Source organism: Anastrepha ludens, chromosome 2 (genome assembly GCF_028408465.1).
Source record: "Anastrepha ludens isolate Willacy chromosome 2, idAnaLude1.1, whole genome shotgun sequence".
NCBI classification, from domain to species: Eukaryota; Metazoa; Arthropoda; class Insecta; order Diptera; family Tephritidae; genus Anastrepha; species Anastrepha ludens.
The window spans coordinates 68,231,644-68,255,102 of record NC_071498.1 but is presented as its reverse complement, the minus strand read 5'-3'; the positions used below and the strand labels follow the sequence as shown (position 1 = coordinate 68,255,102).

Genomic DNA, 23,459 nt, shown 5'->3' with positions numbered 1-23,459 from the left:
CATATAAATCAAACATTTTCCCATACCGCTAACGGAAAACGTTGATTCTTGCATGTTGCGCGTACCTTCGACGCGTCCACGACCCGACGGTGTGCTAGCTAACGACTCATTCGCACCAGGCATGGATGCCAAGAGGGTGCGTGAAATTGGCTCTTGGTAGGGTATTTCGATTTCCAATGCGCCCAAATTCAACTTCTTCAAGCCGCCATTCAGCTGCTCCTCATGATCTTCACCGTTATGCTCCTCATTCAACGGTGCTACACCCTCGAGCACATCGTAGACGTGTGGCGGACGTGTTGGTGTATTGATGAATCGGCCATAACCCTCAGCTACGCGCACAGCACCATCCTCGACGCAAATACGTCCACGTACCAATACAATCTCAGGCACACCATGGCACACCATACCCTCGAAAATGTTAAAATCGCATGCATGATGATGTGTCTCCTTGGAAATAGTGCGTGTTGCATTTGGATTCCAGATTACGATATCTGCATCACAGCCCACATCAATGCGTCCCTTTTGTGGATAAAGATTGAATATTTTGGCTGCATTGGTGCTGGTGATGGCGACGAAACGGCATGGATCCAATAGACCAGCATGTACACCCTTCTGCCAAACGATGGACATGCGATCCTCGACGCCATTCACCCCATTGGGAATCTTGGTGAAATTGCCTTTGCCCAGCTCTTTATGCTCCTTATTGAAAGTGCAGTTGTCGCTGCCGGTTGTCTGCAGATCATCACTGTTAAAAATAATTTGGCAACATGTTTTTAAAAATTTCTAATTTTTTTAAGAAATATGAAAAGTTATTGATAAACGCACAAAATCGTTAAATGAAAGCGAATAGCGATTAGAATTAGTTAACACCGATACAAATACCTAAAATGCGTACAGAAGATAAATGACTGTTAGGTGTGATATTCGTATATTAAAATGGCAAAACAGGCAATATTCAATAGAACCTGTATTCAACAGAAGGACTTAGTAGAATCAGTGGAGTCATATGTTCTACAAGGATTGACTAACTGTCGATTGCTAATACAATGAGGATGAGATGGAATGTAAGGCATTTAATATAAGACTCTAGTTAGTTAAATTATAATCAATTGTCATAATCAAACTTTGAATATCCGACAGAATAAGAAAAATGCGGCCTGAGTCAGTAAGTACAAAAAATTTGTTTATTAGTTATTTGACCCCATGGTTTTTTGCGATTTTTTCGTTTTGCGAAAGTCGTTTATTGTCATTGTAATAATAGTCCAAGTCAGACAACGAATACGATGGTATCTTAGTAAATGATGAGACTTTTGTCTAAGAATTGGATTTGAAGTTTCGAACCAGACTATTCATGAGGTTAAATTTTATTAAAATCGGTGGACTCAATCATAATAATCATAGAGCCAATTTTTGTGAGGGTCAAGGTGTTTTCATAGTTCATGTTTTTGTTTTTTGGCGGTTCTTTACCAAATTTTGACCTTACTAATTTTAGCCACAATCAAGCTTCGTCTGCCGACAAACATAAAAAGGGTTTTATTCACAGATACAAATCTAGACAAAAATGTTGTGCCTTATTTTGAAAAATTAAATTCAATGAAATAGGTATATGAAAATTGAGGCTGCATAAGGGGACAGGAAAAAAATGTATAACAATGAAATTAGGTTAGGTTAGCCAAGTTACTTGTCTAAGACAAGACAACTCGGTGGCGATGGTTTGATTTCCATCCCCTAACTAAGTTGCTTAAACCACTTAAATATTTTTGAGAAGGTAACTCCAGTGAGAAATTTTGCAAACTTCCCAGGTCTTCAAAGAAATAATCTTCAGGATATTTGGCACGGCTTATTTGAAGTGCAGTGGATTCACAGAGGAGGTATTGTACCGACTCAATTTCTTCTTCATCTCCACAACTCCTGCAGAAGTCATTGTGAGGTACGCGCATTCTACTGGCTAGGCTGCCAATAGCGCAGCGACCCGTTATAACACCTGTGAGGATGCTGGTAGTTGATTTGTTGAATCGAAACAGACTTTTTTAAGATTCTAAGACTTTTAAGATTTAGTTTGGCCAGAGCGCTTTGGAGACCCTGCAGTTACTAGTCAGATGATGTGTCTCCTATATATGAAAAGATATGTGTGTGTGCTCCTTATTGGACATATGTACATACATCCTATATCTACATGCCTCGATAAGTATAAGCGTATGGATTTGTATATGACGATGGAATACTTACTACGCCAACGACTTCATCAATTGCCTTGGCGTTTCGGCTGACTCGCGTATTGGTGGACTTGTAATGTAATACAAACGATCCTGCTGACGAACGCCATTCATTGATTGCCCAATCGAACTGGCCAAAGCCTCACCGAACACAACATAACCGCTACGACGAGCGCGGCCAATGATTTCCGCAGATGATTTCGAGGTGATGCGTGTCACATAGAGTGGCGTCTTCATCTGATGTGCCGCCATTCAAATGGGATTAACGTTGATGTGTGAACGTTTGCGGTTGGTAAGCATGTATGTCAGTGTATGTGTTTGTGGAAGTATGAGAAGAGAATACGAGATAAACAAAACCAAACGAGAACAACAAACAAAATGGTTAGCAAAATTACACACAATAATTAAGTGCAGCCGCGTATAATTAGTGTCGTTAATGTTAATTAAAAGCAATTACATACACATGAGCATTGTGCCTGTGTATGCAAAACATATACGTATGTACATATGTATGTATTTAACTAGTACAGGGCGCCCATAAATGTAACCATTCCAATGTTAAATATTCTTAGATACAGTATATGCGACAAATATGTTGATTAGTTCAAAGAAATACCAAATACCAAAACGGTTAGGGTTATACTCAGCCACCAGCTTTTTCCAACATTGTTTTTATTTAGTAGTTAACCTTCTTTCTTTGCACAGTTCAAAACTTACTGCGACAGAAGTTTCATCAAAAATCCAGGTGTTGTTGGATCGGGACGTAGCGGTGGACTAAGCACATGTGCCGCCGCGTGTTGGAAACATTCATGCCAGTAGTTTCCACCATCGGTGCCGAGCGCCGCAGCCAGAGTTTCGCCATAAATACCCCGATTCTGGTAACGTCTGCGTGCACGGGCCAACTCAACGCCTGCCGATTTACTCATGATATGCACTACATACAATGGACAATCGGTCTAGGCGGTACGTTTGTGTTGAAAGGTGTGGGAGTAGTATTCAGTGCATTCATTGGGTATATTTGCATAGTGTATTGTGTGGTCAGGTGGTGTGTATGTATGTATATACAAGGTAAATAAAAATAAATAAAAATGCACATTAAGAAAGTTATAAATTATAAATTACAGAAAAAAATTAAAACAAATACAGGAGTTGTGAATTAAGTTCTGAGATAGAGTAATAAAAATAAATATTTACAATCGAAAGTGGCTGTTTTGATTTTCAAAATATTGAAATATTACCCAGGAAGATGAACCAGTCGGTTTTGCATTACCAGAACGAACTGGATTTATATCCGCACAAAGGCTGACATTTCAACAGCATTCATTACAAATTCATAGGGAATGTTCATTGTTGTTGCAACAACAAAGATGACATATCGTCAAATCGGTATACAACGTGAATAAATATTTTGGACGGCCAAATATCCACGCATTATTGAATCTTTGCGATCGCAACTATTGCCAAGCATGCCTCTTAGGCACAATATATAACTTGACGATCTTGCCGTATTAGTATCTGAAGAGCATCGAGTTCTTCTGGCACGATAATTTATTTTGGACGTTGTTCACAAAGTTGCTCCAATAGCGAAGTGCGTTCACGATTGAATTCTTACAATCACCGAAACCCGGTGACTATCACCAGAAGTCAAAGCGGGTGAATCGATACACTGTTGTTGGTTTAATTCAATTCGCCAGTTGTAGAAAATCATCGCATGAAATTTATCTCAATTTAATTCCATTTTTTGGCCAAGTTCAAACGTTTCTAAGAACAGCGCAAATAGCATTCGTATAACAAAAAGTTGTAAGTACCATTACTATAAATGCGTTGAACTTTGCGTTGGCAAATACAGATTTAACATATTCGTACTTGTGCTGCCATATCTTAAAACTTAAGCAGAAGAAAAAAAATTTAAATAATGCACATTTTTAGAGAACTATTTCCAGCACCCGTGGGTGGCTATTTTATATACCGGTAGCCCATTAAAAAAAATTAGACACATTAACAAAAAAAAAAAATGGTTTATTATTTTATGAATCGCTCGGTAGCAACGCTGATAAATACAGCAAATACTCTAAAAATTTTATTATTTGGATTGCGAATAAATTTCACGAATTCGTCTAATTTTTTAGAATTAGAAGAATATAACTATATAACTTGTTTTTACAAGTATGATAATAACGAATTCATTTGTATCCATTTCAACATTTGTTATACCTATGTTTGAAATTTTTTATATACATATTTCATACAAAATGAATAAACAATAAGTGTAGACAAGTGTTTTTAAAAAATGCATACCCGTAAATCTCGACTACTTTTGAGCGACCCCCTCCATAAAATTATCAGGGATTACTGTACATAGCCTCAGCCATTAATGAAAAACAAAAAAATCGGAGGTTGGGTGTTTTCAAATATGACGAAGAAAATGTTTCCCAAAATTTTTTAACAACAAAATTATATTAATTAGTTAAATGAATTAAATACAATTTTTTTAACAAGTTATTGAGTATGGGAAAGTTTCCCAATTCCTAGCCAAAGTTACGAATTATTTAAACAATTAAATAATACATGATATTATGGGAAGTATGGGCCATTAGAAGCTATAACTTTACTCCATCTGACTGACACGTTGCTAAATCGGTCCAGAAATATTTAGAGCGACTAAATTGGGAAATCTTGCCCCACCCGGCGTATTCTCCAGACATTGCAACTTCGGATTACCATCTGTTCCCATCAATGCATTCAGCCCTTATTGGAGAGCGGTTCACTTTTTACGAGAGCATCGTAAACTGGCTCGATGAATGGATCAAGTCAAAAGAACTCGAATTTTTCGTCAGAGGACTCCGAATGCTGCTTACAAGATGAAGTAAAATTCTAGCTTCTAATGGCACATACTTCACATAATATCTTATATTATTTAATTGTTTAAGTAATTCGTAACTTTGGCTAAGAAAGGACGGAAACTTATTCCCATACCCAATAATTATACTCGAGTCTACAAATGAAGAAATTTTCCGACAAATTTACGGCAATGCCCAAAAACTAGGATCACCTAACATAGAATGGCTCACTTTTACTGTTTTTTGTGTAAAAAAATAACAGCAAGAAGACTGCCAGAAGTTAAATTACTGTGATACATGTAGAGAAGGCTAAAAAGGTAAGACAAATTGAAGGCAAAAATAATCAACTTTAGTGCTTGATACATATATGTAGGTATATAAAGCTATATACTGTGGGCAAAAAGTAAGGTGAATTTATTTGTCAAACTTCGCGGGATTAAAATTTCGCTCTAGTTATTTTTCGATTTTTACAATGTCTGATTTGATTGAGCAGAGAAGTGCCATCAAATGTTTGCGGAATGAAATTTCGGCTGCGGAAACGTTTAGCATGTTGCAGAAGGCATTTGGTGATTCGACCATGTCGCAGAAAAATGTTTATAAGTGGTACAAAGACTTCAAAGAGGGTCGAGAACGTGTTGATGACTTGGAGCGCTCCGGACGACCATCGACGTCAACAGATGACCAACACGTCAATAAAGTGAAGGAGTTAGTGCTCAAAAATCGTCGGTTGACTGTTAAAGACCTTACTGATATGATCGGAATATCAGAAGGATCTGTGAAAACCATTTTGAAAGACCATTTGGGCCTACGAAAAGTCAAATCTCGCTTGGTACCGAAAACTCTCAATTTCTTGGAAAAAAGTCGACGCGTTGAAATAAAGGTCATGATGACAGTTTTTTTCTATTTTCGTGGTGTGGTGCACTATGAATTCCTTCCACCTGGCCAAACTGTTAATAAGGAATATTATTTGAGCGTTATGCGTCGTTTACGTGAAGCAATTCGTCTAAAAAGACCAGAATTATGGGCCAACAACTCTTGGTTTTTGCATCACGATAATCACACTGCACTCGTTCTTCGTGACCATTTCGCCAAAAATTCCACGCATATCGTTCCGCAACCACTGTATTCGCCTGATTTGGCTCTGTGTGACTTCTGGCTATTCCCAAAACTCAAACCAAAAAAGAGACCACCCCGGGGAACGCGTTTCGATAAAAGCTGAATCGAAGAAGGTGCTGATGGCTATACCAGAAATGGACTATTTGGCATATTTCGGGGATTGGAAAAATCGTTGGCATAAGTGTATTTCATCGAGAGGGGATTATTTTGAAGGGGATGAAACTGATTTACAAGAATAAATAACGATTTTTTATTTTACAACCAATTTCACCTTACTTTTTGCCCACAAAGTAAACCTAACTTTTGTCTGTGTTAAAGTTTGTGTGTCTCTGCCGAATCCCTAGTGCTGGATAAGAGCCAATCACTAATGTAGACCCTTGTTGCGGGACAACGCTTCCCCCTACCCAATGTATCTTCACGTGTCAAATAAAAGAATTATGTTAGCCTTTAACTTCGTAACAACTTCTGCATCTTTCAGTACGTTTCACAAAAGTTTTGGCAACCTTTATCTTCAATCTATTAGTGTCTCACAAAAAAGATATCTTTACCATTCTCAGAAGATCACGTACGTATTTGGGATATTGTGCCACATCGTCCCAAGAAAGTATTTGAGTGACGTGGGATTTGAATTTATTCAGTTTCTCAAGTCGTTCCTTAAGATGGGCCAATTCTTTTTCCAGGTGGGGCACACGACAATCAGTTATTGTACCCTAGTTTGTGATACGTTACTTCGCGTTATGAAAGTTTATTGGTATGTGCCCATAAACTAAACTTTAGTGCATTTAGTGTAGTAGTATTTGAATCTTTGGGGAACATCTAAATGCCCACAGTTGTATGCCTATAAATCCATGTCTCAATCTCAATCTAGTGGCTCGGGGTGTTAAGAGCCACTGCCCGGGCGAGATTATGAAAGCTATCAAATTAAGTTGTCAACTGGTTTTTATAAGAAAATCAGGAATTGAAAAATAACAACAACAATAACTTTGAGATTTTTGATTCGGGCAAGAAATTTTTTTTTTGGTGTTTCAGTGCTTCAGAGCTGTTTACTCTCTATTGGGAAGGTATTTCGCTCTTATGCTCATTTACCAAGAATTCTAAGAACAAATTGATTCACAAATTTATTCAGTGTTGCTAACTAGGCCAACTTTTGTTAGTCCTCTCGGATTTTAATTTTAATAATATTAACTTTGGGAAAACAATTTTCTTATAATAAAAAAATATTATTATTATTGTTATTCTGCATAAAAAATTAAAATTATTTGCATGCTACCACCATAATACAAAAATGTATAAGATAAAACCGCGAAGAGCCAACTGAGACATTTTTCAAGTTTGAAGACAAAATAGTCTCTCAATTCAATTTCCGCTGTGGTTTTCATTGTAGTTTTCTGTCACATCAAATCATAATAATAAATAGAAAAAAAATATATAAAGGGTGTTTTTTTTTAGAGGTTAGGTTTTCAAGTTGGCACTACTTTTTTCGTAGATGGTCTTTTTGACCGCTGTCACTTGATTTATGCTCAGTTTGGTTTGCCATTTCATAATGAATAGACTTACACCTGAACAACGTTTGCAAATCGTGCAAATTTATTACGAAAATAAATATTCGGTCGACATAATCGTCCATCAGAGTCACTAATTCGATTAACCATGGATCGGTTTCGCACCACGTTTGCTCTAGTGGATAATACGCATCCTCAGAGACGTCGTACAGTGCGCACCGAAGACGCTATTACTGCTGTGGAGCAGAGTATCGAAGAAGACCCGAATGAGTCCATCCGCCATCGCGCGCAGCAATTGGAGATGTGCCCATCCACTTTATGGAAGATTTTGCGGAAGGATCTTGGTTTTGCGGGCTTACAAAATCCAACTCGTGCAAGAATTGAAGCCGAACGACCATCAAGCGCGTCGCACGTTCGGTGAATGGGCCCAAAACGAGATGGCCACCGATCCCGATTTTCACAAGAAAATTTTGTTCAGCGATGAAGCTCACTTTTGGTTGAATGGGTATGTCAATAAGCAAAATTGTCGCATTTGGAGTGAACATAATCCACAAGCCATTGCTGAGACGCCGTTACATCCTCAAAAAGTCACTGTTTGGTGTGCTCTATGGGCAAAGGGAATCATTGGTCCATATTTCTTTAAAAATGAACCCGGCCATAATGTTACAGTCAATGGAGAGCGCTATAGAGCCATGATTAATGACTTTTTCGTGCCTGAATTGGACGATGTTGATGTGGACGACCTTTGGTTCCAACAAGACGGCGCTACATGCCATACAGCCAACGCAACAATCGATTTATTGAAGGAAACTTTTGGTGAGCGCATTATCTCGCGCCGTGGATCTGTGGCGTGACCTCCAAGATCGTGCGATATAACACCGCTGGACTATTTCTTGTGGGGCTATGTGAAGTCGCTTGTCTACGCAGATAAGCCCGAGACGATTGACGTCTTGGAAGAGAATATTCGGCGCGTTATTGCTGACATACGGCCCCAATTGCTGCAAAAAGTGGTCGAAAATTGGGCCTCTCGGCTGGAATTTATTCGAGCCAGCCGCGGCGGCCACTTGCCCGAAATCATTTTTAAAACATAATGTCAAACCCTTATCTTTATATTGTAATAAAGCTAAATTCTTGGCCATACCATTTAATTATATACGCTTTATTTCATCTTGAAAACCTAACCTCTAAAAAAAACACCCTTTAGAAACAAACACATTGACACAAATTTATTTTGTGCATACATACATATGAATGTATGGTATAGGTATATCTGTACCCATTTTGCTTGTGGTCTATCCCTTAACGTTTTATTTGGTCTATGTATGTATTATACTTATATATATTAACCACAAGCGATGATACCTGATGAGTGCGCCTACGGAAAGGTACCTTATTCAATTCAAATAAATTTATTTTTATTTTTTTTTTAATTTATTTGAATTTTTTATTTTTTTTTTACATTTGGCATTACCATTTCTCCAGAGTAAGACTTTATAGGGTAAACAAATATCAAAAAACCCATAATGGGCGACGAATTGAACGAACGGTTTTACCTTATAATATTCTTATATATTTTGTCATGGCTACGACTGTACAAGTATATTGTATTTTCGTTCCCCCTCTCCATGCAGTCAAAATAAAATGTATAAAGTAATTGTTTACATTTTTTTTTGTGTCTATGCAAAATTAAATGTGTAGTTGCTGTGATTAATCTAGGCCTGTACATATGCACATTTTTATTACAAAACTGTAGCTACCTAAAATACCATACCTGATGTGCCAGAATACAGGCACGATTCACTGCCTCAGCCTCCACCTCCTCTTGTCGTGATAGCTCATGACCCTCTGGGCCAGTTACGCCGGCAGCCAACAATTTCTGCACATTCTTTGCGATAACATCACCATTCTCGGCATGCACCTGAAAAATAAGCGAAATAATTTTTATAAATTTGCAACTAATTGGCCACTTCAAGCAAATACCTGCGCAACACCATTTAGGGAACGTATGCGCTCAAAAACATCCAATAACTCGGAGTCGTTTAATTGATAGAGGCCCTTGTAGGCCATGAATACTTTAAAGGAGTTGACACCCAACTCTTCACACATAATTTTCATTTCCTCCGACACAGATTTGGACCACCAGGTGATGCCTACATGAAGAGCATAATCACAGCAGACTTTTGGATCAGCCCAGGCGCGCCATTTGTCGTAGGCTTCAACAAGTGATTCGCCCTTGTCAGGCAGCACGAAGTCGACTGCAAATTGTGAGTTAGTGAAGGTAGTTTTTTTTTTTTGCTTTTTCTAGTTTTTCCATTAATACTCACTGATGGTGGTGGTACCGCCAGCTACAGCTGCTTTGGTGCCATGATAGAAATCATCCACAGCCACACAACCGCCAAACTTCAACTGCATGTGAGTATGTGGATCTATGCCACCTGGTAGCACCAACTTGTTGGAAGCATCCACTATACGCACACCACCGGGCACAACAATCTCAGAGGCGGGACCTACAAATCTAGCGATTCAAAAGTACACATATCAACGCGTATCCTATAATTTATATATTGAACCATAAATAATTACTTGATTATGCCATCTTCAATATAAATATCGGCCTTAAATGACTTGTCGTGATTAACAATGTGCCCATTCTTGATGTAGATGCGGTTTTGAGAGCTCTTAAAAAAATTTTTGAGATTTTAAGTATTTTTAGTGTTCTTAGTTTTGTGCAAGTTGAGACTTACCTGCAGGTGGATGGGAACCTTCTTGACGGGCTTTGGACTTGTTGCCATGTTACTGGAAATTTACCTGAAAAATAAAACACAAAAATGGTACAAAAAAATTAAAAACGAAGAATTATTTTCATAGGCCTTAAAATCATATATTCAGTTCTGCAATTGAGTCATGCATTTAATTTTATCATAAATATATGAGTTTTTAGCGTTACCGATTTATATTATTATATCATAATATATAATAAAACAAAACCAAATGCCTGACTTCGAAGGCTACGGTACGGTGCGCCTTTAATAAGAGTGGGGTGAGGTGTTGTTCAAAAGGCACCTTCGAAAATAAAGTTTTCCATGTGCAAAACTGTATCATATAGAGGAATAATTAAAAACGTTCACAATTTTTGCATGATTACTTAAAAAAAAAGATTTAACAAAATAATGGATTTTTACTCCCCTGTCGTAGTATGCAGTGGATGGATTAAAAGTTAGGAGTAGTTCAACAGTTCGGTTGTGAATATTCATTTTATTGGTTAGATGAGAAAACGGTCCCTTAACTCTCTTTATGACTTATTATGCTTCTAAAAAGGTCCATTTGCGGATGGCCACAATATAGGAATCGATTTTTCAAAATGGCGCTTATGTTACCAAAAAGGTGATGCGAGATACTCCTAGCGCTACAGCGAGCGAAGCATGGTTTTAACAGTTTTGCAAAATGTTAATGCCTTCAACAGGGTAGCTGAGAATGAGGTAGAATGTTTGACTGGTGAATCATAATTTCGAAAACTTAGTGGAGCCCCCAAATATTTAATGTATAATAAGCTTTAAGCCCTAAAAATACATTGAACTATTTTACATTAGCAGGGCGGCCGCCGTAGCCGAATGGGTTGGTGCGTGATTACCATTCCAAATTCACAGAGAGAACTTTGGTTCGAATCTCGGTGAAACCATAATTAATAAAAACATTTTTCTAATAGCGGTTGCCCCTCGGCAAACCTCCGAGTGTATTTCTGCCATGAAAAAGCTCCCCATAAAAATATCTGCCGTTCGGAGTCGGCTTGAAACTGTAGGTCCCTCCATTTGTGGAACAACATCAAGACGCACACCACAAATAGGAGGAGGAGCTCGGCCAAACACCCAAAAAGGGTGTACGCGCCAATTATATATATATAGAGTTTAAAATGTTATGTTAGACGATGTTGCAGAAATCAAGGTAAATTTCTGTAGAGAACAGACCGAGATTACGTAACATTCCTTAATAAGGTAGCAGCAGTAGAGCAGCTGATTTGACTTTTTAATTAAAAAAAAAACAAAAATCAATTTCTTTTAAAATTTTGTTTACCTTCTAGTTTGTTCTTGTTTAAAGAATTCAAGCAATAACAAATGACCTGTCTATTTTGGTTCTTGCTCTGCCGTTACTACCGTTTTGATGTGCCTTATAAGACGGCGTTAATCCGGATTAGCAGGGTAGTTAATCTGATTGAAACTGTATTTCGATAGTCGGCGCTACCCGGGTTAGTGAACAGCTTGTCTGTTTATTGGATAGATGAACCGCAGGCAACATATACGGGCCTTCAGCTGCCTTAGTACAAAAAAAATTATTATTTATTAAAAAAAATTAAATTAAATTCCAATTTCTCAAACTGTTCCGAAATGTCAAAACAATTAATGTAACTTTGTAATTTTTAAAAGTGTGACTATTTTTCATTCACAATAGATATTAACTGTTGTTGTTCGGCAGCGTCATCGAAAATTCCCCTAATCCAAATTAGGAGAACTAGACTTAATCCAATTTAGTTCCACTTAATTCCTGAGATAATTCTGAACTAAGTCGTTAATCCCGATTAATATCACCGTTTGTCAACAAACAAAAATCATACTCTTCAAGTCTCTTCATTATGCACGCTCTTTTACATGGCGCAAAAACGTGAAAGATGATAGGAGTATTCGGGATAACTATTCTAGGTAAGACCTATTGGCCTTGTACGTTTGGGCGAGAGGTACTAAAGAAGATGGAATAATGATATTTATGAGCTCTATAATGAAATGGATATTGTAAAGCGCACAAAAATATATACCAGATCTGAATCGATTGGATTACAGTTTGTGGTCAGAATTAGAGAACATGGCCTATCGAAGGCCCCACAGGTGAATCTTAAACAATCTTTGGTTCGAGAAGCTTAAACAATCTTTGGTTCGAGCAGCGACGCAAATATCCATGAAAACCATGCGTCATACAAGAGCTGAATGATCTAATCGTTTGAAGGCTTGTGTAAAAGCAAATGGTGATCCTTCCGAATGAAAAGAGAATTGGTTTTCTTTAATATTTACATGATTAAATAAAACTAACTTCATTAAAAAAAGTGTATAATTTCATATCTAATTATAACAAACTTAACTTGTAACAGAACTTATGGCAGGACTAATTAATGACTTTTTTTGGCTTGGGCAAGCCCTATTTTCGTACGATGACGCACCAGTGAAGAGATATTATACTTTAAATCGGCAACCATTAGCAGATGGCAAACGCAAGTGAACACAATTGACGAATCATACTTTGAAAGACATATCTTCAGTTGGCTTATATAGATGATGCAACTTCGCAAATCAGAGAAGCATCTAGCGAAGTGTTTTGGTTTCAACCCAAACCCACATACTTTCTGTCAAAAAAGTACCGGCAATTGTTCAATAAAACGCAAAAGAATTGTTTAATCTTCAAAATTTATTTTGTCGCCTTAAAAATAGGCTCCATTCGAAACTATACACATACGTCAACGATTAGTCCAGCCATCAAAGCTCCTCCAGCGAGTTGTCCTTAATGTCCTTAATCGAGTCAAAGCGGCGTCAGCGTAGTGGCAATTTAAGTTTTGGGAAAAGAAAAAGGTCACAGGGGGTTAAATCCGGTGGTTGTTCGATGATAGCCTATTGGCTAGTGACGGTGCGTTATCATGGTGAAAGATCAGTGAGTTTTATTTCTACAATTTGGGCCGTTTCCTACGCACATTCTCTCTCAAACGTCGCATAACTTCCAAATAATATTCCTTATTTACCGTAGAACCATCTGGAACGAATTCCGAGTGCACAACACCATGATAATCAAGGAAAACGAGTAGAATGCCTTTTACCGACTTGACGTGGTCTGCAAAAGCCTTATACCACTCATAGACCCGTGTTTTTGAAAAAGCACACTCGCCATAGGCTTACTGCAACATTTTCAACGATTCGGCACACGAAATTCCGTTCAAAACACAAAATTTAATTCTTTGTTCGATATTTTTATCCATAGTGAAAATCGCAGAGCACACCTGCGGTTGACTAATATAATTAAATGCCAAAAGCAAGCTAATTGACAGATCGCGTTCAAACTCTGGGACACTATAGGGGACAGTTGTGCCAACATTCCAGCAAAAACAAATTTAGTCATATGTGTAACGCACGCTTTTTAAATGAACAATTCCCGATATTTTTTTTATCAGAATGTATGCACATAAGAAAAATAATTTTGAGGCTATCAGCTATGACTAAACACGACAAATGTACATATGTAAGGTATCCATATAGTAATTGAGTCTAATAGATATTCTTGCCTTATCGAATCTAAATCGCAATAATCATAAAAATATAAAATTTCGTTTCGAAAACGAACACTAAAAATTACAACAAATACTTATCATTTCAAGCTAAATTTAAATGAGAAATTGTGTGAATTCCTATGTATTTGTATTTGCAACTCACCAGCCTCCTATAAAGAGACATAAATAAATATGAGCTAAATGATAAGCCACTAATTGGTTAGTAGATTCATACATATGCACGTAATAAATAAAAATCATGCAAGTACTCTGAATAATAGAAAAAAAAACCTAAAATAGAAATGGAATACACATACATACATAGATACAAACATAAGATAGAAAGGAAGCAGCAAAAACGATAAGCTAAATAAATCCTAGCAATGTAATAAAGGTACTTATATTTACTAACGGCGCTTACACTGTTTTTGTGCCTTTGACCGAACTCCTCCTCCTATTTGTGGCGTGCATCTTCGTATTGTCTCACACATGAATGCGAGTTTTAAGCCGACTCCGAACGGCAAATGGTTTTTTATGAAGAGCTTTTTTATGGCAGAAATAGCCTCGGAGATTTGCCATTGGCTGCCGCGGGGCGCTATGAGAAAAAACCTTTTCTTAATCTTGGTGTTTCACAGAGATTCGAACCTACGTTCTCCGAATTCCGAATAGTAGTCACGCACTAACCCATTCGACTACGGCGGCAGTACTTTAATTACACATAATATATTCTTAGTTTTGATTTGGCTTGATTTATAATCCAGCTTTACCCAGTATATGGGGGGTCATATCCAGGTCTTGAGCTGATTCTAAGACTGGTATGAGCTTATGGTGCGTAGATATGTGGGTCCTAGTCAAAGTACGAAAAACCAAATCCAACAGTTCCAAAATAAGGTCTTAGGTGTCAAATCACCATGTTGCTGCAGAAGTTCCGTTATTGAGCGCGATCCTAAAATCAACTCCGTCAACACTGAAATCGGAAAAATTCCAGTGGCCCATAAAGAAAGACTAATAAACTATAGTAATGAAGAAGCACATAACTTAATTCCAACCGACGGTTTTATACGAAGGCTCAGACGCACTAAACCTAGGGATCTCATACTTCCATAAAATGCTTTATATGTATTATGTAGAGTGAGAATTGTATAATGTTATCACATTTAAGTTGCTCGTTAGACATTTGTAAAAAACTCAAAAGAAAAAAGAACAAAAATATCCAGGTCTTGATAAATTAGATAACCAACACTCTCCTAATTATAGTATTATATTACTAATTACTGGCTTCATACAAAAAATCAATTCATCTACTCCTCATGATGTCACAAGGTTTTGAAAAAAGCGGGAACACTTGTGTGCCGAAAATTCCGTACTTCTTAATATCATCGATTAAAGGTTCCACGATAAAGCATATATAATCTAGGGGATACACAAATCAAGGAGAATGTGTCATGTTTAGTTAAGATTACTAATATCGCCAAGTCTTTGAAATCGAGCAAGTAATGGTGATCGTTTATGGCTGTGAATATTTTTCTACTGCCCTCCTGCTTTTATTTATTTATTTCATTTAATCATTAATGTCTAACGAAATTCAGAACAGACATTTCAAACATAAATTCTGAACTAAATTACAAATTTACAATATTAAAATGTGTAGTAAAATTAGATTATCAACATAAGAAAGCATTAAATTGCTAAAAATATATACAAGTTACAATTGAATTTTAACGAAATTAATAATTATAAAACCAAAATAACAAAAATTTACGAACTATTATTTTGATTTGTTATATAGAAAGTAAAAAGGAACATTAAACTGTATTCTTATATAACCTTATATTCAGGAGTCTCTCTGTAGTACTGTAGTTCGGGCCATGTAAATTTTATTATATAGAAAATATGGGGATATGTATATGGGAAAAAGGAAACTTTGGGGCCTACATTTTATTATATCCAGTCTTTTTTTAGCTGCATGAGAACTATCGATACCGATAACTATGGTTCAACAGCTGAGAAGTGCAAACTGTGTTGACATTTGGGGTCAGTAAGGTTTGTCAAGTCATCATGAATCCAAATTGTGGAAATTTACTTATAAAAAAAAGAACCCAATTCACGAAGTTCACAGAGCACTGGCGGCATCATCGCTACTTATACCTTTCGAAATGAGCAAGGAGCGACCGTTACGGTGAATGACGAGTGCTATCAAGCCATGCTGACTAAATTTTTATTTCCAAAAATTATTACAAAAAAATACTTTATTAAAGCGAAGCCTCTCCTTACATAAACGCCGCCGCCGATGCCCCCGAGGGAAGACACAACGAATTTTTGGGTTTAACCATTACTTTAGATGTAATACCATTTATATTAAATTAAAAATTTTGATTTCCGGTATATTTTCTGGACTCGATAAGATGTAGCCAGTGTGACCTATTTATTTTATAAAAATGAGCCTATTCTCACCTCCACGCATTTAATAATCGCTCCCTAATCAAATATATCTCTTTACAGTCGTTAACACCAAGTTCTCTTTTAGATAATTTGAGTATTTTCTGATTTGGACGAGATGGTACTCGACCGGTACGGAAATAGTTTTTCAGAATTGTATGAAATTACCCATATACCCGGCAAACAAAAATAAAAAATCTATAACCTTCACACGACAAATTTTGAGTATAGTTCTTCAGTTCGATTTTACAATATATTTTGTCAAGGCTCTGCAATATCCTTAACATTTATATAAAAACAAAAACTTTCATTCCGCAAAGGCAATTGAATCCAATCACTTTCTCTACATATAATCCTAAAGTTCACTTGTAGTTATTCAAACCATTAAGGGGTTACATGGGTTTCGTTGGTTAAAAAAACCGATTTTTTTTTTTTTTTGCTTATTAATTTCTTCAACATCTCAGGAATATTATCCTAAATTTTCAAGTCGATCCGAATAATAAATTCGGAGATACAGCGTTTGGAATGTGTGCGCTCCAAGCCACTTTTATTGTTACTCAAAACTTTAAACGCGTTTTTCTCGGAACCGTGTTTTCAAAGTCGGTTGTCAAATGTTCTCGAAAACTATTTAACCGATCTTGATGACATTTTACACAGATGTTCGAAATACAATTTACTCGTGCTTGAACGAAGGATTTTGTTTTTTTTTTCAATTACAACTATTTAAAAAAAAACAAAATGTCAAGCAAATTTGACCGAAATTTTCATTTTTTTGCAAAAATGTCTGCCAAAATTCCAATTTTTACTTTTTTTTCTTTCCTTCGTTCAAGCTCAAGTTTATGGTCTTAACTAAAGCACTAATTTTTGTTTTTTTCATTTTTGATGAGCCTGTCAGGAGTTATGCTGACAACGCGGACGCACCTTTTTTCGAGGGGTCACCGGAAATGACATCACAATGGAGGAGTTTTAATTTTTTGTTTCTTGAAAATTTCAGAAATTATTCTTTAAACATGTATCTATAAGACAGAAAAAAGTTTGAATTAAATAAATAATTTTTTACATAGAAAAAAAAAATATTGAAAATAGGCCTTTTTTTACCCGACGAAACCCATGTAACCCCTTAAAACAAACTTAAGATAGTGGCATGAAATTTTACACAGTAATCGATGACGGAGCTACCAGCCTAATCGATGTACGCGCGAAACTTAAATTGAAAAGTAACTTTTTAATTTGATCAAAAGGAAGAAATGAAGCAAGGAAAAATGAAAGTAGCACGATTTTTATATGAACCAAGCCACACAAAACAAATTTGAGGGATAGACTAGTCCCAGAATATGGACATCTACAACAACAGAATATAATTTTATGAAAGTTTGAGCCACAAGATAAAATTTTATATTAATTAATTAATTTTTTTTTTTTGTTTTTTTGCAAAAGCCATACTATATTTATAAATTGACCTGGGAGTATATATGGTGTGTAAGTGTATTTATATTTCGAAAAGTAAACAAGCAGTTAGATAATGTTTATCAATGTTTATACTGATAAGTGTGAAATAAAAGGGAAAATACAAACAAATAAACATGTATACGTACGTACATATATACCTTTGTGAAAAAACTGTACTTAAAAGTAAATATTTGCAATTATTAAATATGTATAATAAATTCTTTGTTAACCGTACCGTCCGATAGTAACAACTTTTAAAATCAAATAAAATATATAGATTGAATGGCCAAACAAACAATGCAACACCTTCCATTTCTTTGGATAAATATGCACAGGGCCTTTCAAGTTGGAATATTTTTACATTAAAATTACACTTAAGCATATTTTGAATGTGAATTCATTATTTTTTTTATCGGGGTGTGTATAAGTATACAGTAGAGGGTCTACAGTTTATGGGTGATAAAAGATATTTTCTAAATGGCCTCTGTATTCACACTTATAGAATTCAATTATTTTGGGGGATGTCCGATGACATTTAATTTCACCGAATGGTGTCATTTAAAGCTTTAATTATTTCCGGTTTATTAACATAAACTTCATCTTTGCGATAGCCTTACAGAAAATAGTCCAAAGGCGATATTCTCACTTGAAGGCCTCAGAGGTCTGGTGTTTTTTTGTCTTGTACCGCGAGTAGCAGTGTGCGTGATTATCATTCTCTTGTAGCCGAGTAGCAGTGTGCGTGATTATCATTCGAGAGTGCTCTGGTTCAAAACTCAAATGATAGATATCAAGATTTTCTAATAGCTTTTACCCTATGTAGTGAATTGTATTTCTACTTTCTGCAAAACCAGCTTCTCATAAAGAGCGTCTGCTTACGGAGGCAGCATAAAACTGAGAATTTCGGCCGAACATCCACTAAAATGTTCCCTTAATTCTTTTATTCTAGGCTTTTTTGGACGATTAGAGTATAGAAACCGACAATATTCACAATTTTGCGTATTTTATCAATGAATTTAAATTGTCTTGATATGATTTTTGAGCGAACTCGAACACATTTTAGCAAATTGCGTTTTTTCAACTTAATATCTGTGCAAAGAGTCGCAATCGAACAAATCAAAACACTGCTGATATAGAAACTCGATCTTGCAGTACCCTGTATGTACATGTATGCGTGCATATTTACATTTTTACCGCAAAACGTTTGTTACCAACTTAAGTACCCTTGAGGTCAATTTCTCTGCAAAGGAAAACCATTTGTATATGCAATGCAATTTAACCACCACTTCGAGGCGTAGCATTTGGATAGGGTCAAAGATTTCAGGTGAGTCACATCAGTTCTTTATATACTATATATGTAACTGTAAATATAGAGTGACAAACAGGCCTACGCCCATGTACACTCACATACACATGTACATACATCTATTTGGTATATGCATATATGTACATATATACTACGGTTTATATAATCCCCATGTGCAATAATAAATCAACCCCAAACGCCGCATGTCTTTTGCAGCATAGACGGAACATAATCACGGAATGATGGCGTCACTGGCTGAGACTAAAATGGGCCGCTAAAATGCTGTTGGGCATGCCGATCTAGGAGAGTGAGTTTTTTTTGGGGTGCGTATGACTCATTGCAAGGATATTAAATCTCAACGAGCGTAATGTGTTTTCCGCAGTATCTTCGCGAGCCAGCAAATGCGCCATTATGACCACTTTTACGTGATAATATAGAGTCATGCATACTCTCATATATAAGTCCTGCAGTCGTTGCTCCGATAGACTGTCTGCATTCATAACATAGTTGGCAGTCGGTCTCCAGTCACGCTGGCGGCACGCGACAGTTGTACATATAGTATGTCGGCGTGTGCAGCAAGTGATAAAAACACAAAACCCGTTATCTCAGAAGGGGTAAGGATGAACGTTTTGAAAGTGTGGGGCAAAGGCAGGGAAGTGCTGTGTTGCAGTTTTGACAGCTTGTGGCAGCAAGCCAAGGCAGCCAAGCCAATCAACCCTTAAAATCACCGTTGTGGTTCGGAAACCACAACAACACTGCATTAATAGATATGGTCGTAAAGTGGCAGTGGAAATCATTTTCAGTCTTGAGAAACAATATCAATGTTTGGTAATAAATAACAATTAAAAAAAGTAGTGTAGAGATTCCAACCCTTCTAAAAACTTCTATTTTTCTAACATTGAGCTAAATGCTTTTAGCAAAAAATACATTGATACGGCTAAATTTGAACCTGGGCTATGTGGACCGATAAGGAAAAGTCTAGCGCAGTCAAATCAAATTTTGGTGACCAATTCACGGCTCCTCCGCGAGAGTTAAACATACCACCAAATTGTTCATAATAAAGTTTTATGATTTTTACGTCCTAGTCAATCGTGCAACTTAGTATGGTGACTTGGCATCAGTGACTGAATAATAAATAACACAGCCTGTCAACATCGACTCGCCCTAACAAGAAAACCATGTACAATGTAAGTGCCATATTTGGTAGTGTTTGATATTTACCAAAATTGTATCCGTATTTCCTTATTATATCAATTTATAATATAGAAATTTTTAGAAGTAGTCGACCAGATTCATTTTTTTTTTTTTTTAACGTACTGCTAAAAGGAATTTGAGCGTTTTTATAACAACATTTTCTATTCCAAAAGTGAAATGTACTTGCATACCAACTTTCGATCTCGCAATTTTTATACTATATGTCTCATTATTTTCTTTGTTAACATTTTTATGCAGACCTCTTAAATGTAAACTCCCCCATCACTATGTAATTAGGAATCTCAACACCGAAAACACCACTTCCGTCAAAACTAATAATAAAATATTAACTCCAATAACGGGCGCAACAGGGATAAGGCAATAAGGAGATAATACCTGCTGTAAAATCTACACGGGATATCTGCTGGGAAATAAAATCAAGATAATGTGCTACTCTGATGACGCAGTTATAATGTTGGACAACGGGGACGGCCTTCAGTGGATGTTGTATGCCTTCGAGAAATCTCTTTTGGGCATTTAGAGCGAGGACGAAAAGCATGACAATATCTAAACAACCGCTCAGGTGTAAGCTAGCAGTATATGGCGAGAGTATCGAGCAGGTTATGGAATTCTGCAACTTGGGCACTATGATTACATCATCAAAAGAATTAACAGCCCAAATAAAGAACCATATGAATGAAGCAATACGAATTTCTGAATGTTTACGCGATGTCATATGGCGAAATAAGCATCTAAGTTTAAAAGGCAAAGCCCAAATTTATAAAACATGCGTCCGACCAGTACTCACTAATGCAGTTGAAACCCAAGCAGATACAACTACAACACAACAAGGAATGGCAAAGGTTGAGATGGCAATATTGCGATCAATCACAGGACATCTGGAGGCCCTCTCAAACGCTGAAATGAGTGTTGGACATCCAGCTCTATCGATAATTGATATTTATTTACTTATTTTTTATTTATAACCAAACAAATTGTATTTCTTGAATAAAATTGTTGAAGATGTTCAATTTTTGGAATAATTTTTGGTTCTTTAAGTAAGCAGTCTACTATAGTTACCAAAAGACCAAAGAAATTTATTGTGAAAAGCCTGCTAAGGTACCCTATATTTAAAGGCTTTTTAAGAATCTTAACACATTATGGGGGTTTTCGTTCTACAATTTATATAGATGCACGGAATTTTTCTGCCTAGTGGTGCACATTCACATTTTGAATTTGCAGAATCCATTTTACAGAATCGACAGATGATGGTCTCTGAGAGACCAATTTTGTTTAAGTGATATTTCAGGCTACAGTGGCCTGCACAGTAACCTGTTCAACGTAAATCCATCTCAACATCCCATGCACAAGCACACTATAAACAACTATCGGGTGTTTTTTTTTAGTAGATAGTTCCATGGTATTAACTTTTTTATATGATTGTATATTACATAGTCCATTCGATCAGTCCAACTTTTGACTACTTTTTCCAGTAAATATGGGTGCTTTTTTTAGAGGTTAGGTTTTCAAGATGAAATAAAACGTATATAATTTAATGTTATGGCCAAGAATTTAGCTTTATTATAAAGATAAGGGTTTGCCATTATGTTTTAAAAATGATACCCATTCAACCATTTGTGCGCAGGCGCTAAATTCAGTAAATAGCTAAAATTCCCAGACTTTTCGAACGCACCGAAGTCAATAAATAAGGGTGTTTTTTTAGAGGTTATGTTTTCAAGATGAAATAAAACGTATATGGTATAATTTAATGTTATGGCCAATAATTTAGCTTTATTATAAAGATAAGGGTTTGCCATTATGTTTTAAAAAAGATACCCATTCAACCAAAAGTGAGCTTCATCGCTGAACAAAATTTTCTTCGATGCGTCGCGCGAACCGAACCATTATTTTCGTAATAAATTTGCACGATTTGCAAACGTTGTTCAGGTGTAAGTCTATTCATTATGAAATGGCAAACCAAACTGAGCATAAATCTGTGACAGCTGTCAAAAAGACCATCTACGAAAAAAGTAGTGCCAACTTGAAAACCTAACCTCTAAAAAAAACACCCTATATGAATAATAAATTTACGAATTTCAGCAAAAATGCGTCGCAGATGAAGGCCATTTTGTTTCAATTCTTGCACGAGCTGTATTTTATAGACATGTAAGCCAAGATCCTTACGTAATATTTTCCATGTGGTCGAAGCACAAAGGGTACCAAATTGAGAATGACGATGAATCTCAGCGTCTTCTTCAACAATTCACTTTATGAACACCACAAACAGATTTATTTTTTTCAAAATAAATTTCCACAATTTGGAAGCGTTGTTCTGGTGTTAAACGATTTACGATGACCAGCCATACCAACAGAAATATCAATACAGTTTGCCTTTATCAGTTGTCAAACCATAATTATCGATGTCGATAGTGCTCATGTAGCTAAAAAAACACTCGATATTACGAATTACAAAAAAAAAAATCAACTCAAAAGTGTACTCCAAATAAAATTTAGGGCCTGAGTAATTTTTTATGTTCAGCTAGATAATTCACGGGTCTCCACTATTGTTGAAATCGGTTGATATTAGCAGTTAGAGTTGTAAGCATTTTTCGATTTGACAGGTCCTCTTGTGGGGAAGGGGCGAATAATATTTACATACGTGTGCGGATCTCTTTTTCATTTGATGCTACAATTAGTTTGCTTTCGATTTAAAATTTTTCTGCGATCTACCACGAATAGAATCCAAAAGTCAGTGGTGATACAGCAAATAAAAAAACTCTATAACTTGGCAACTGGCTAATAAAAACTGTTTCTGATTTACGTAAGCTATGTATGTATGTATAAGTAAGTATTTTGTAGAAAATATATTCGTTAGAATCGTTACCGCAACTTTTAATTTTTTGAACTCTCACGAATATTTTTCCTTACAGCAATAAAAAAAGTTTGGTAATATGGCTTCTACTTTATAAGTATCCAAATACTATCACATACATTTGTATTTGCATTATCAAGATATACTTTTATTCTTCTGCGCTGTGCTCATCCACAAATCTTAAGGCTTAGCGGAAACGGAAATAATAGTGGATAACACTGTTCGGT

The 23,459-nt window shown here is 36.2% G+C and overlaps 1 protein-coding gene across 3 annotated transcripts in view; it reads right to left on the bottom strand.

The window, feature by feature from the left end:
• Positions 1–23,459, bottom strand: part of LOC128871742 (dihydropyrimidinase) — a 70,051-nt gene that overhangs the window by 1,044 nt on the left and 45,548 nt on the right. The window contains exons 3-9 of one of the 3 annotated variants that reach the window (XM_054113764.1): positions 10,419–10,482; positions 10,258–10,352; positions 9,999–10,189; positions 9,655–9,929; positions 9,446–9,592; positions 2,934–3,172; positions 27–745 (exon numbers count right to left, since the gene is read on the bottom strand). In XM_054113764.1, the coding sequence (XP_053969739.1) occupies positions 27–745; positions 2,934–3,172; positions 9,446–9,592; positions 9,655–9,929; positions 9,999–10,189; positions 10,258–10,352; positions 10,419–10,466 (1,714 nt within the window). In that variant the 5' untranslated portion in view covers positions 10,467–10,482. Of the gene's footprint in view, positions 1–26; positions 746–2,229; positions 2,454–2,933; positions 3,173–9,445; positions 9,593–9,654; positions 9,930–9,998; positions 10,190–10,257; positions 10,353–10,418; positions 10,483–23,459 lie in introns of all 3 variants that reach the window. The other 2 variants (XM_054113767.1, XM_054113765.1) reach the window with 2 other exon arrangements.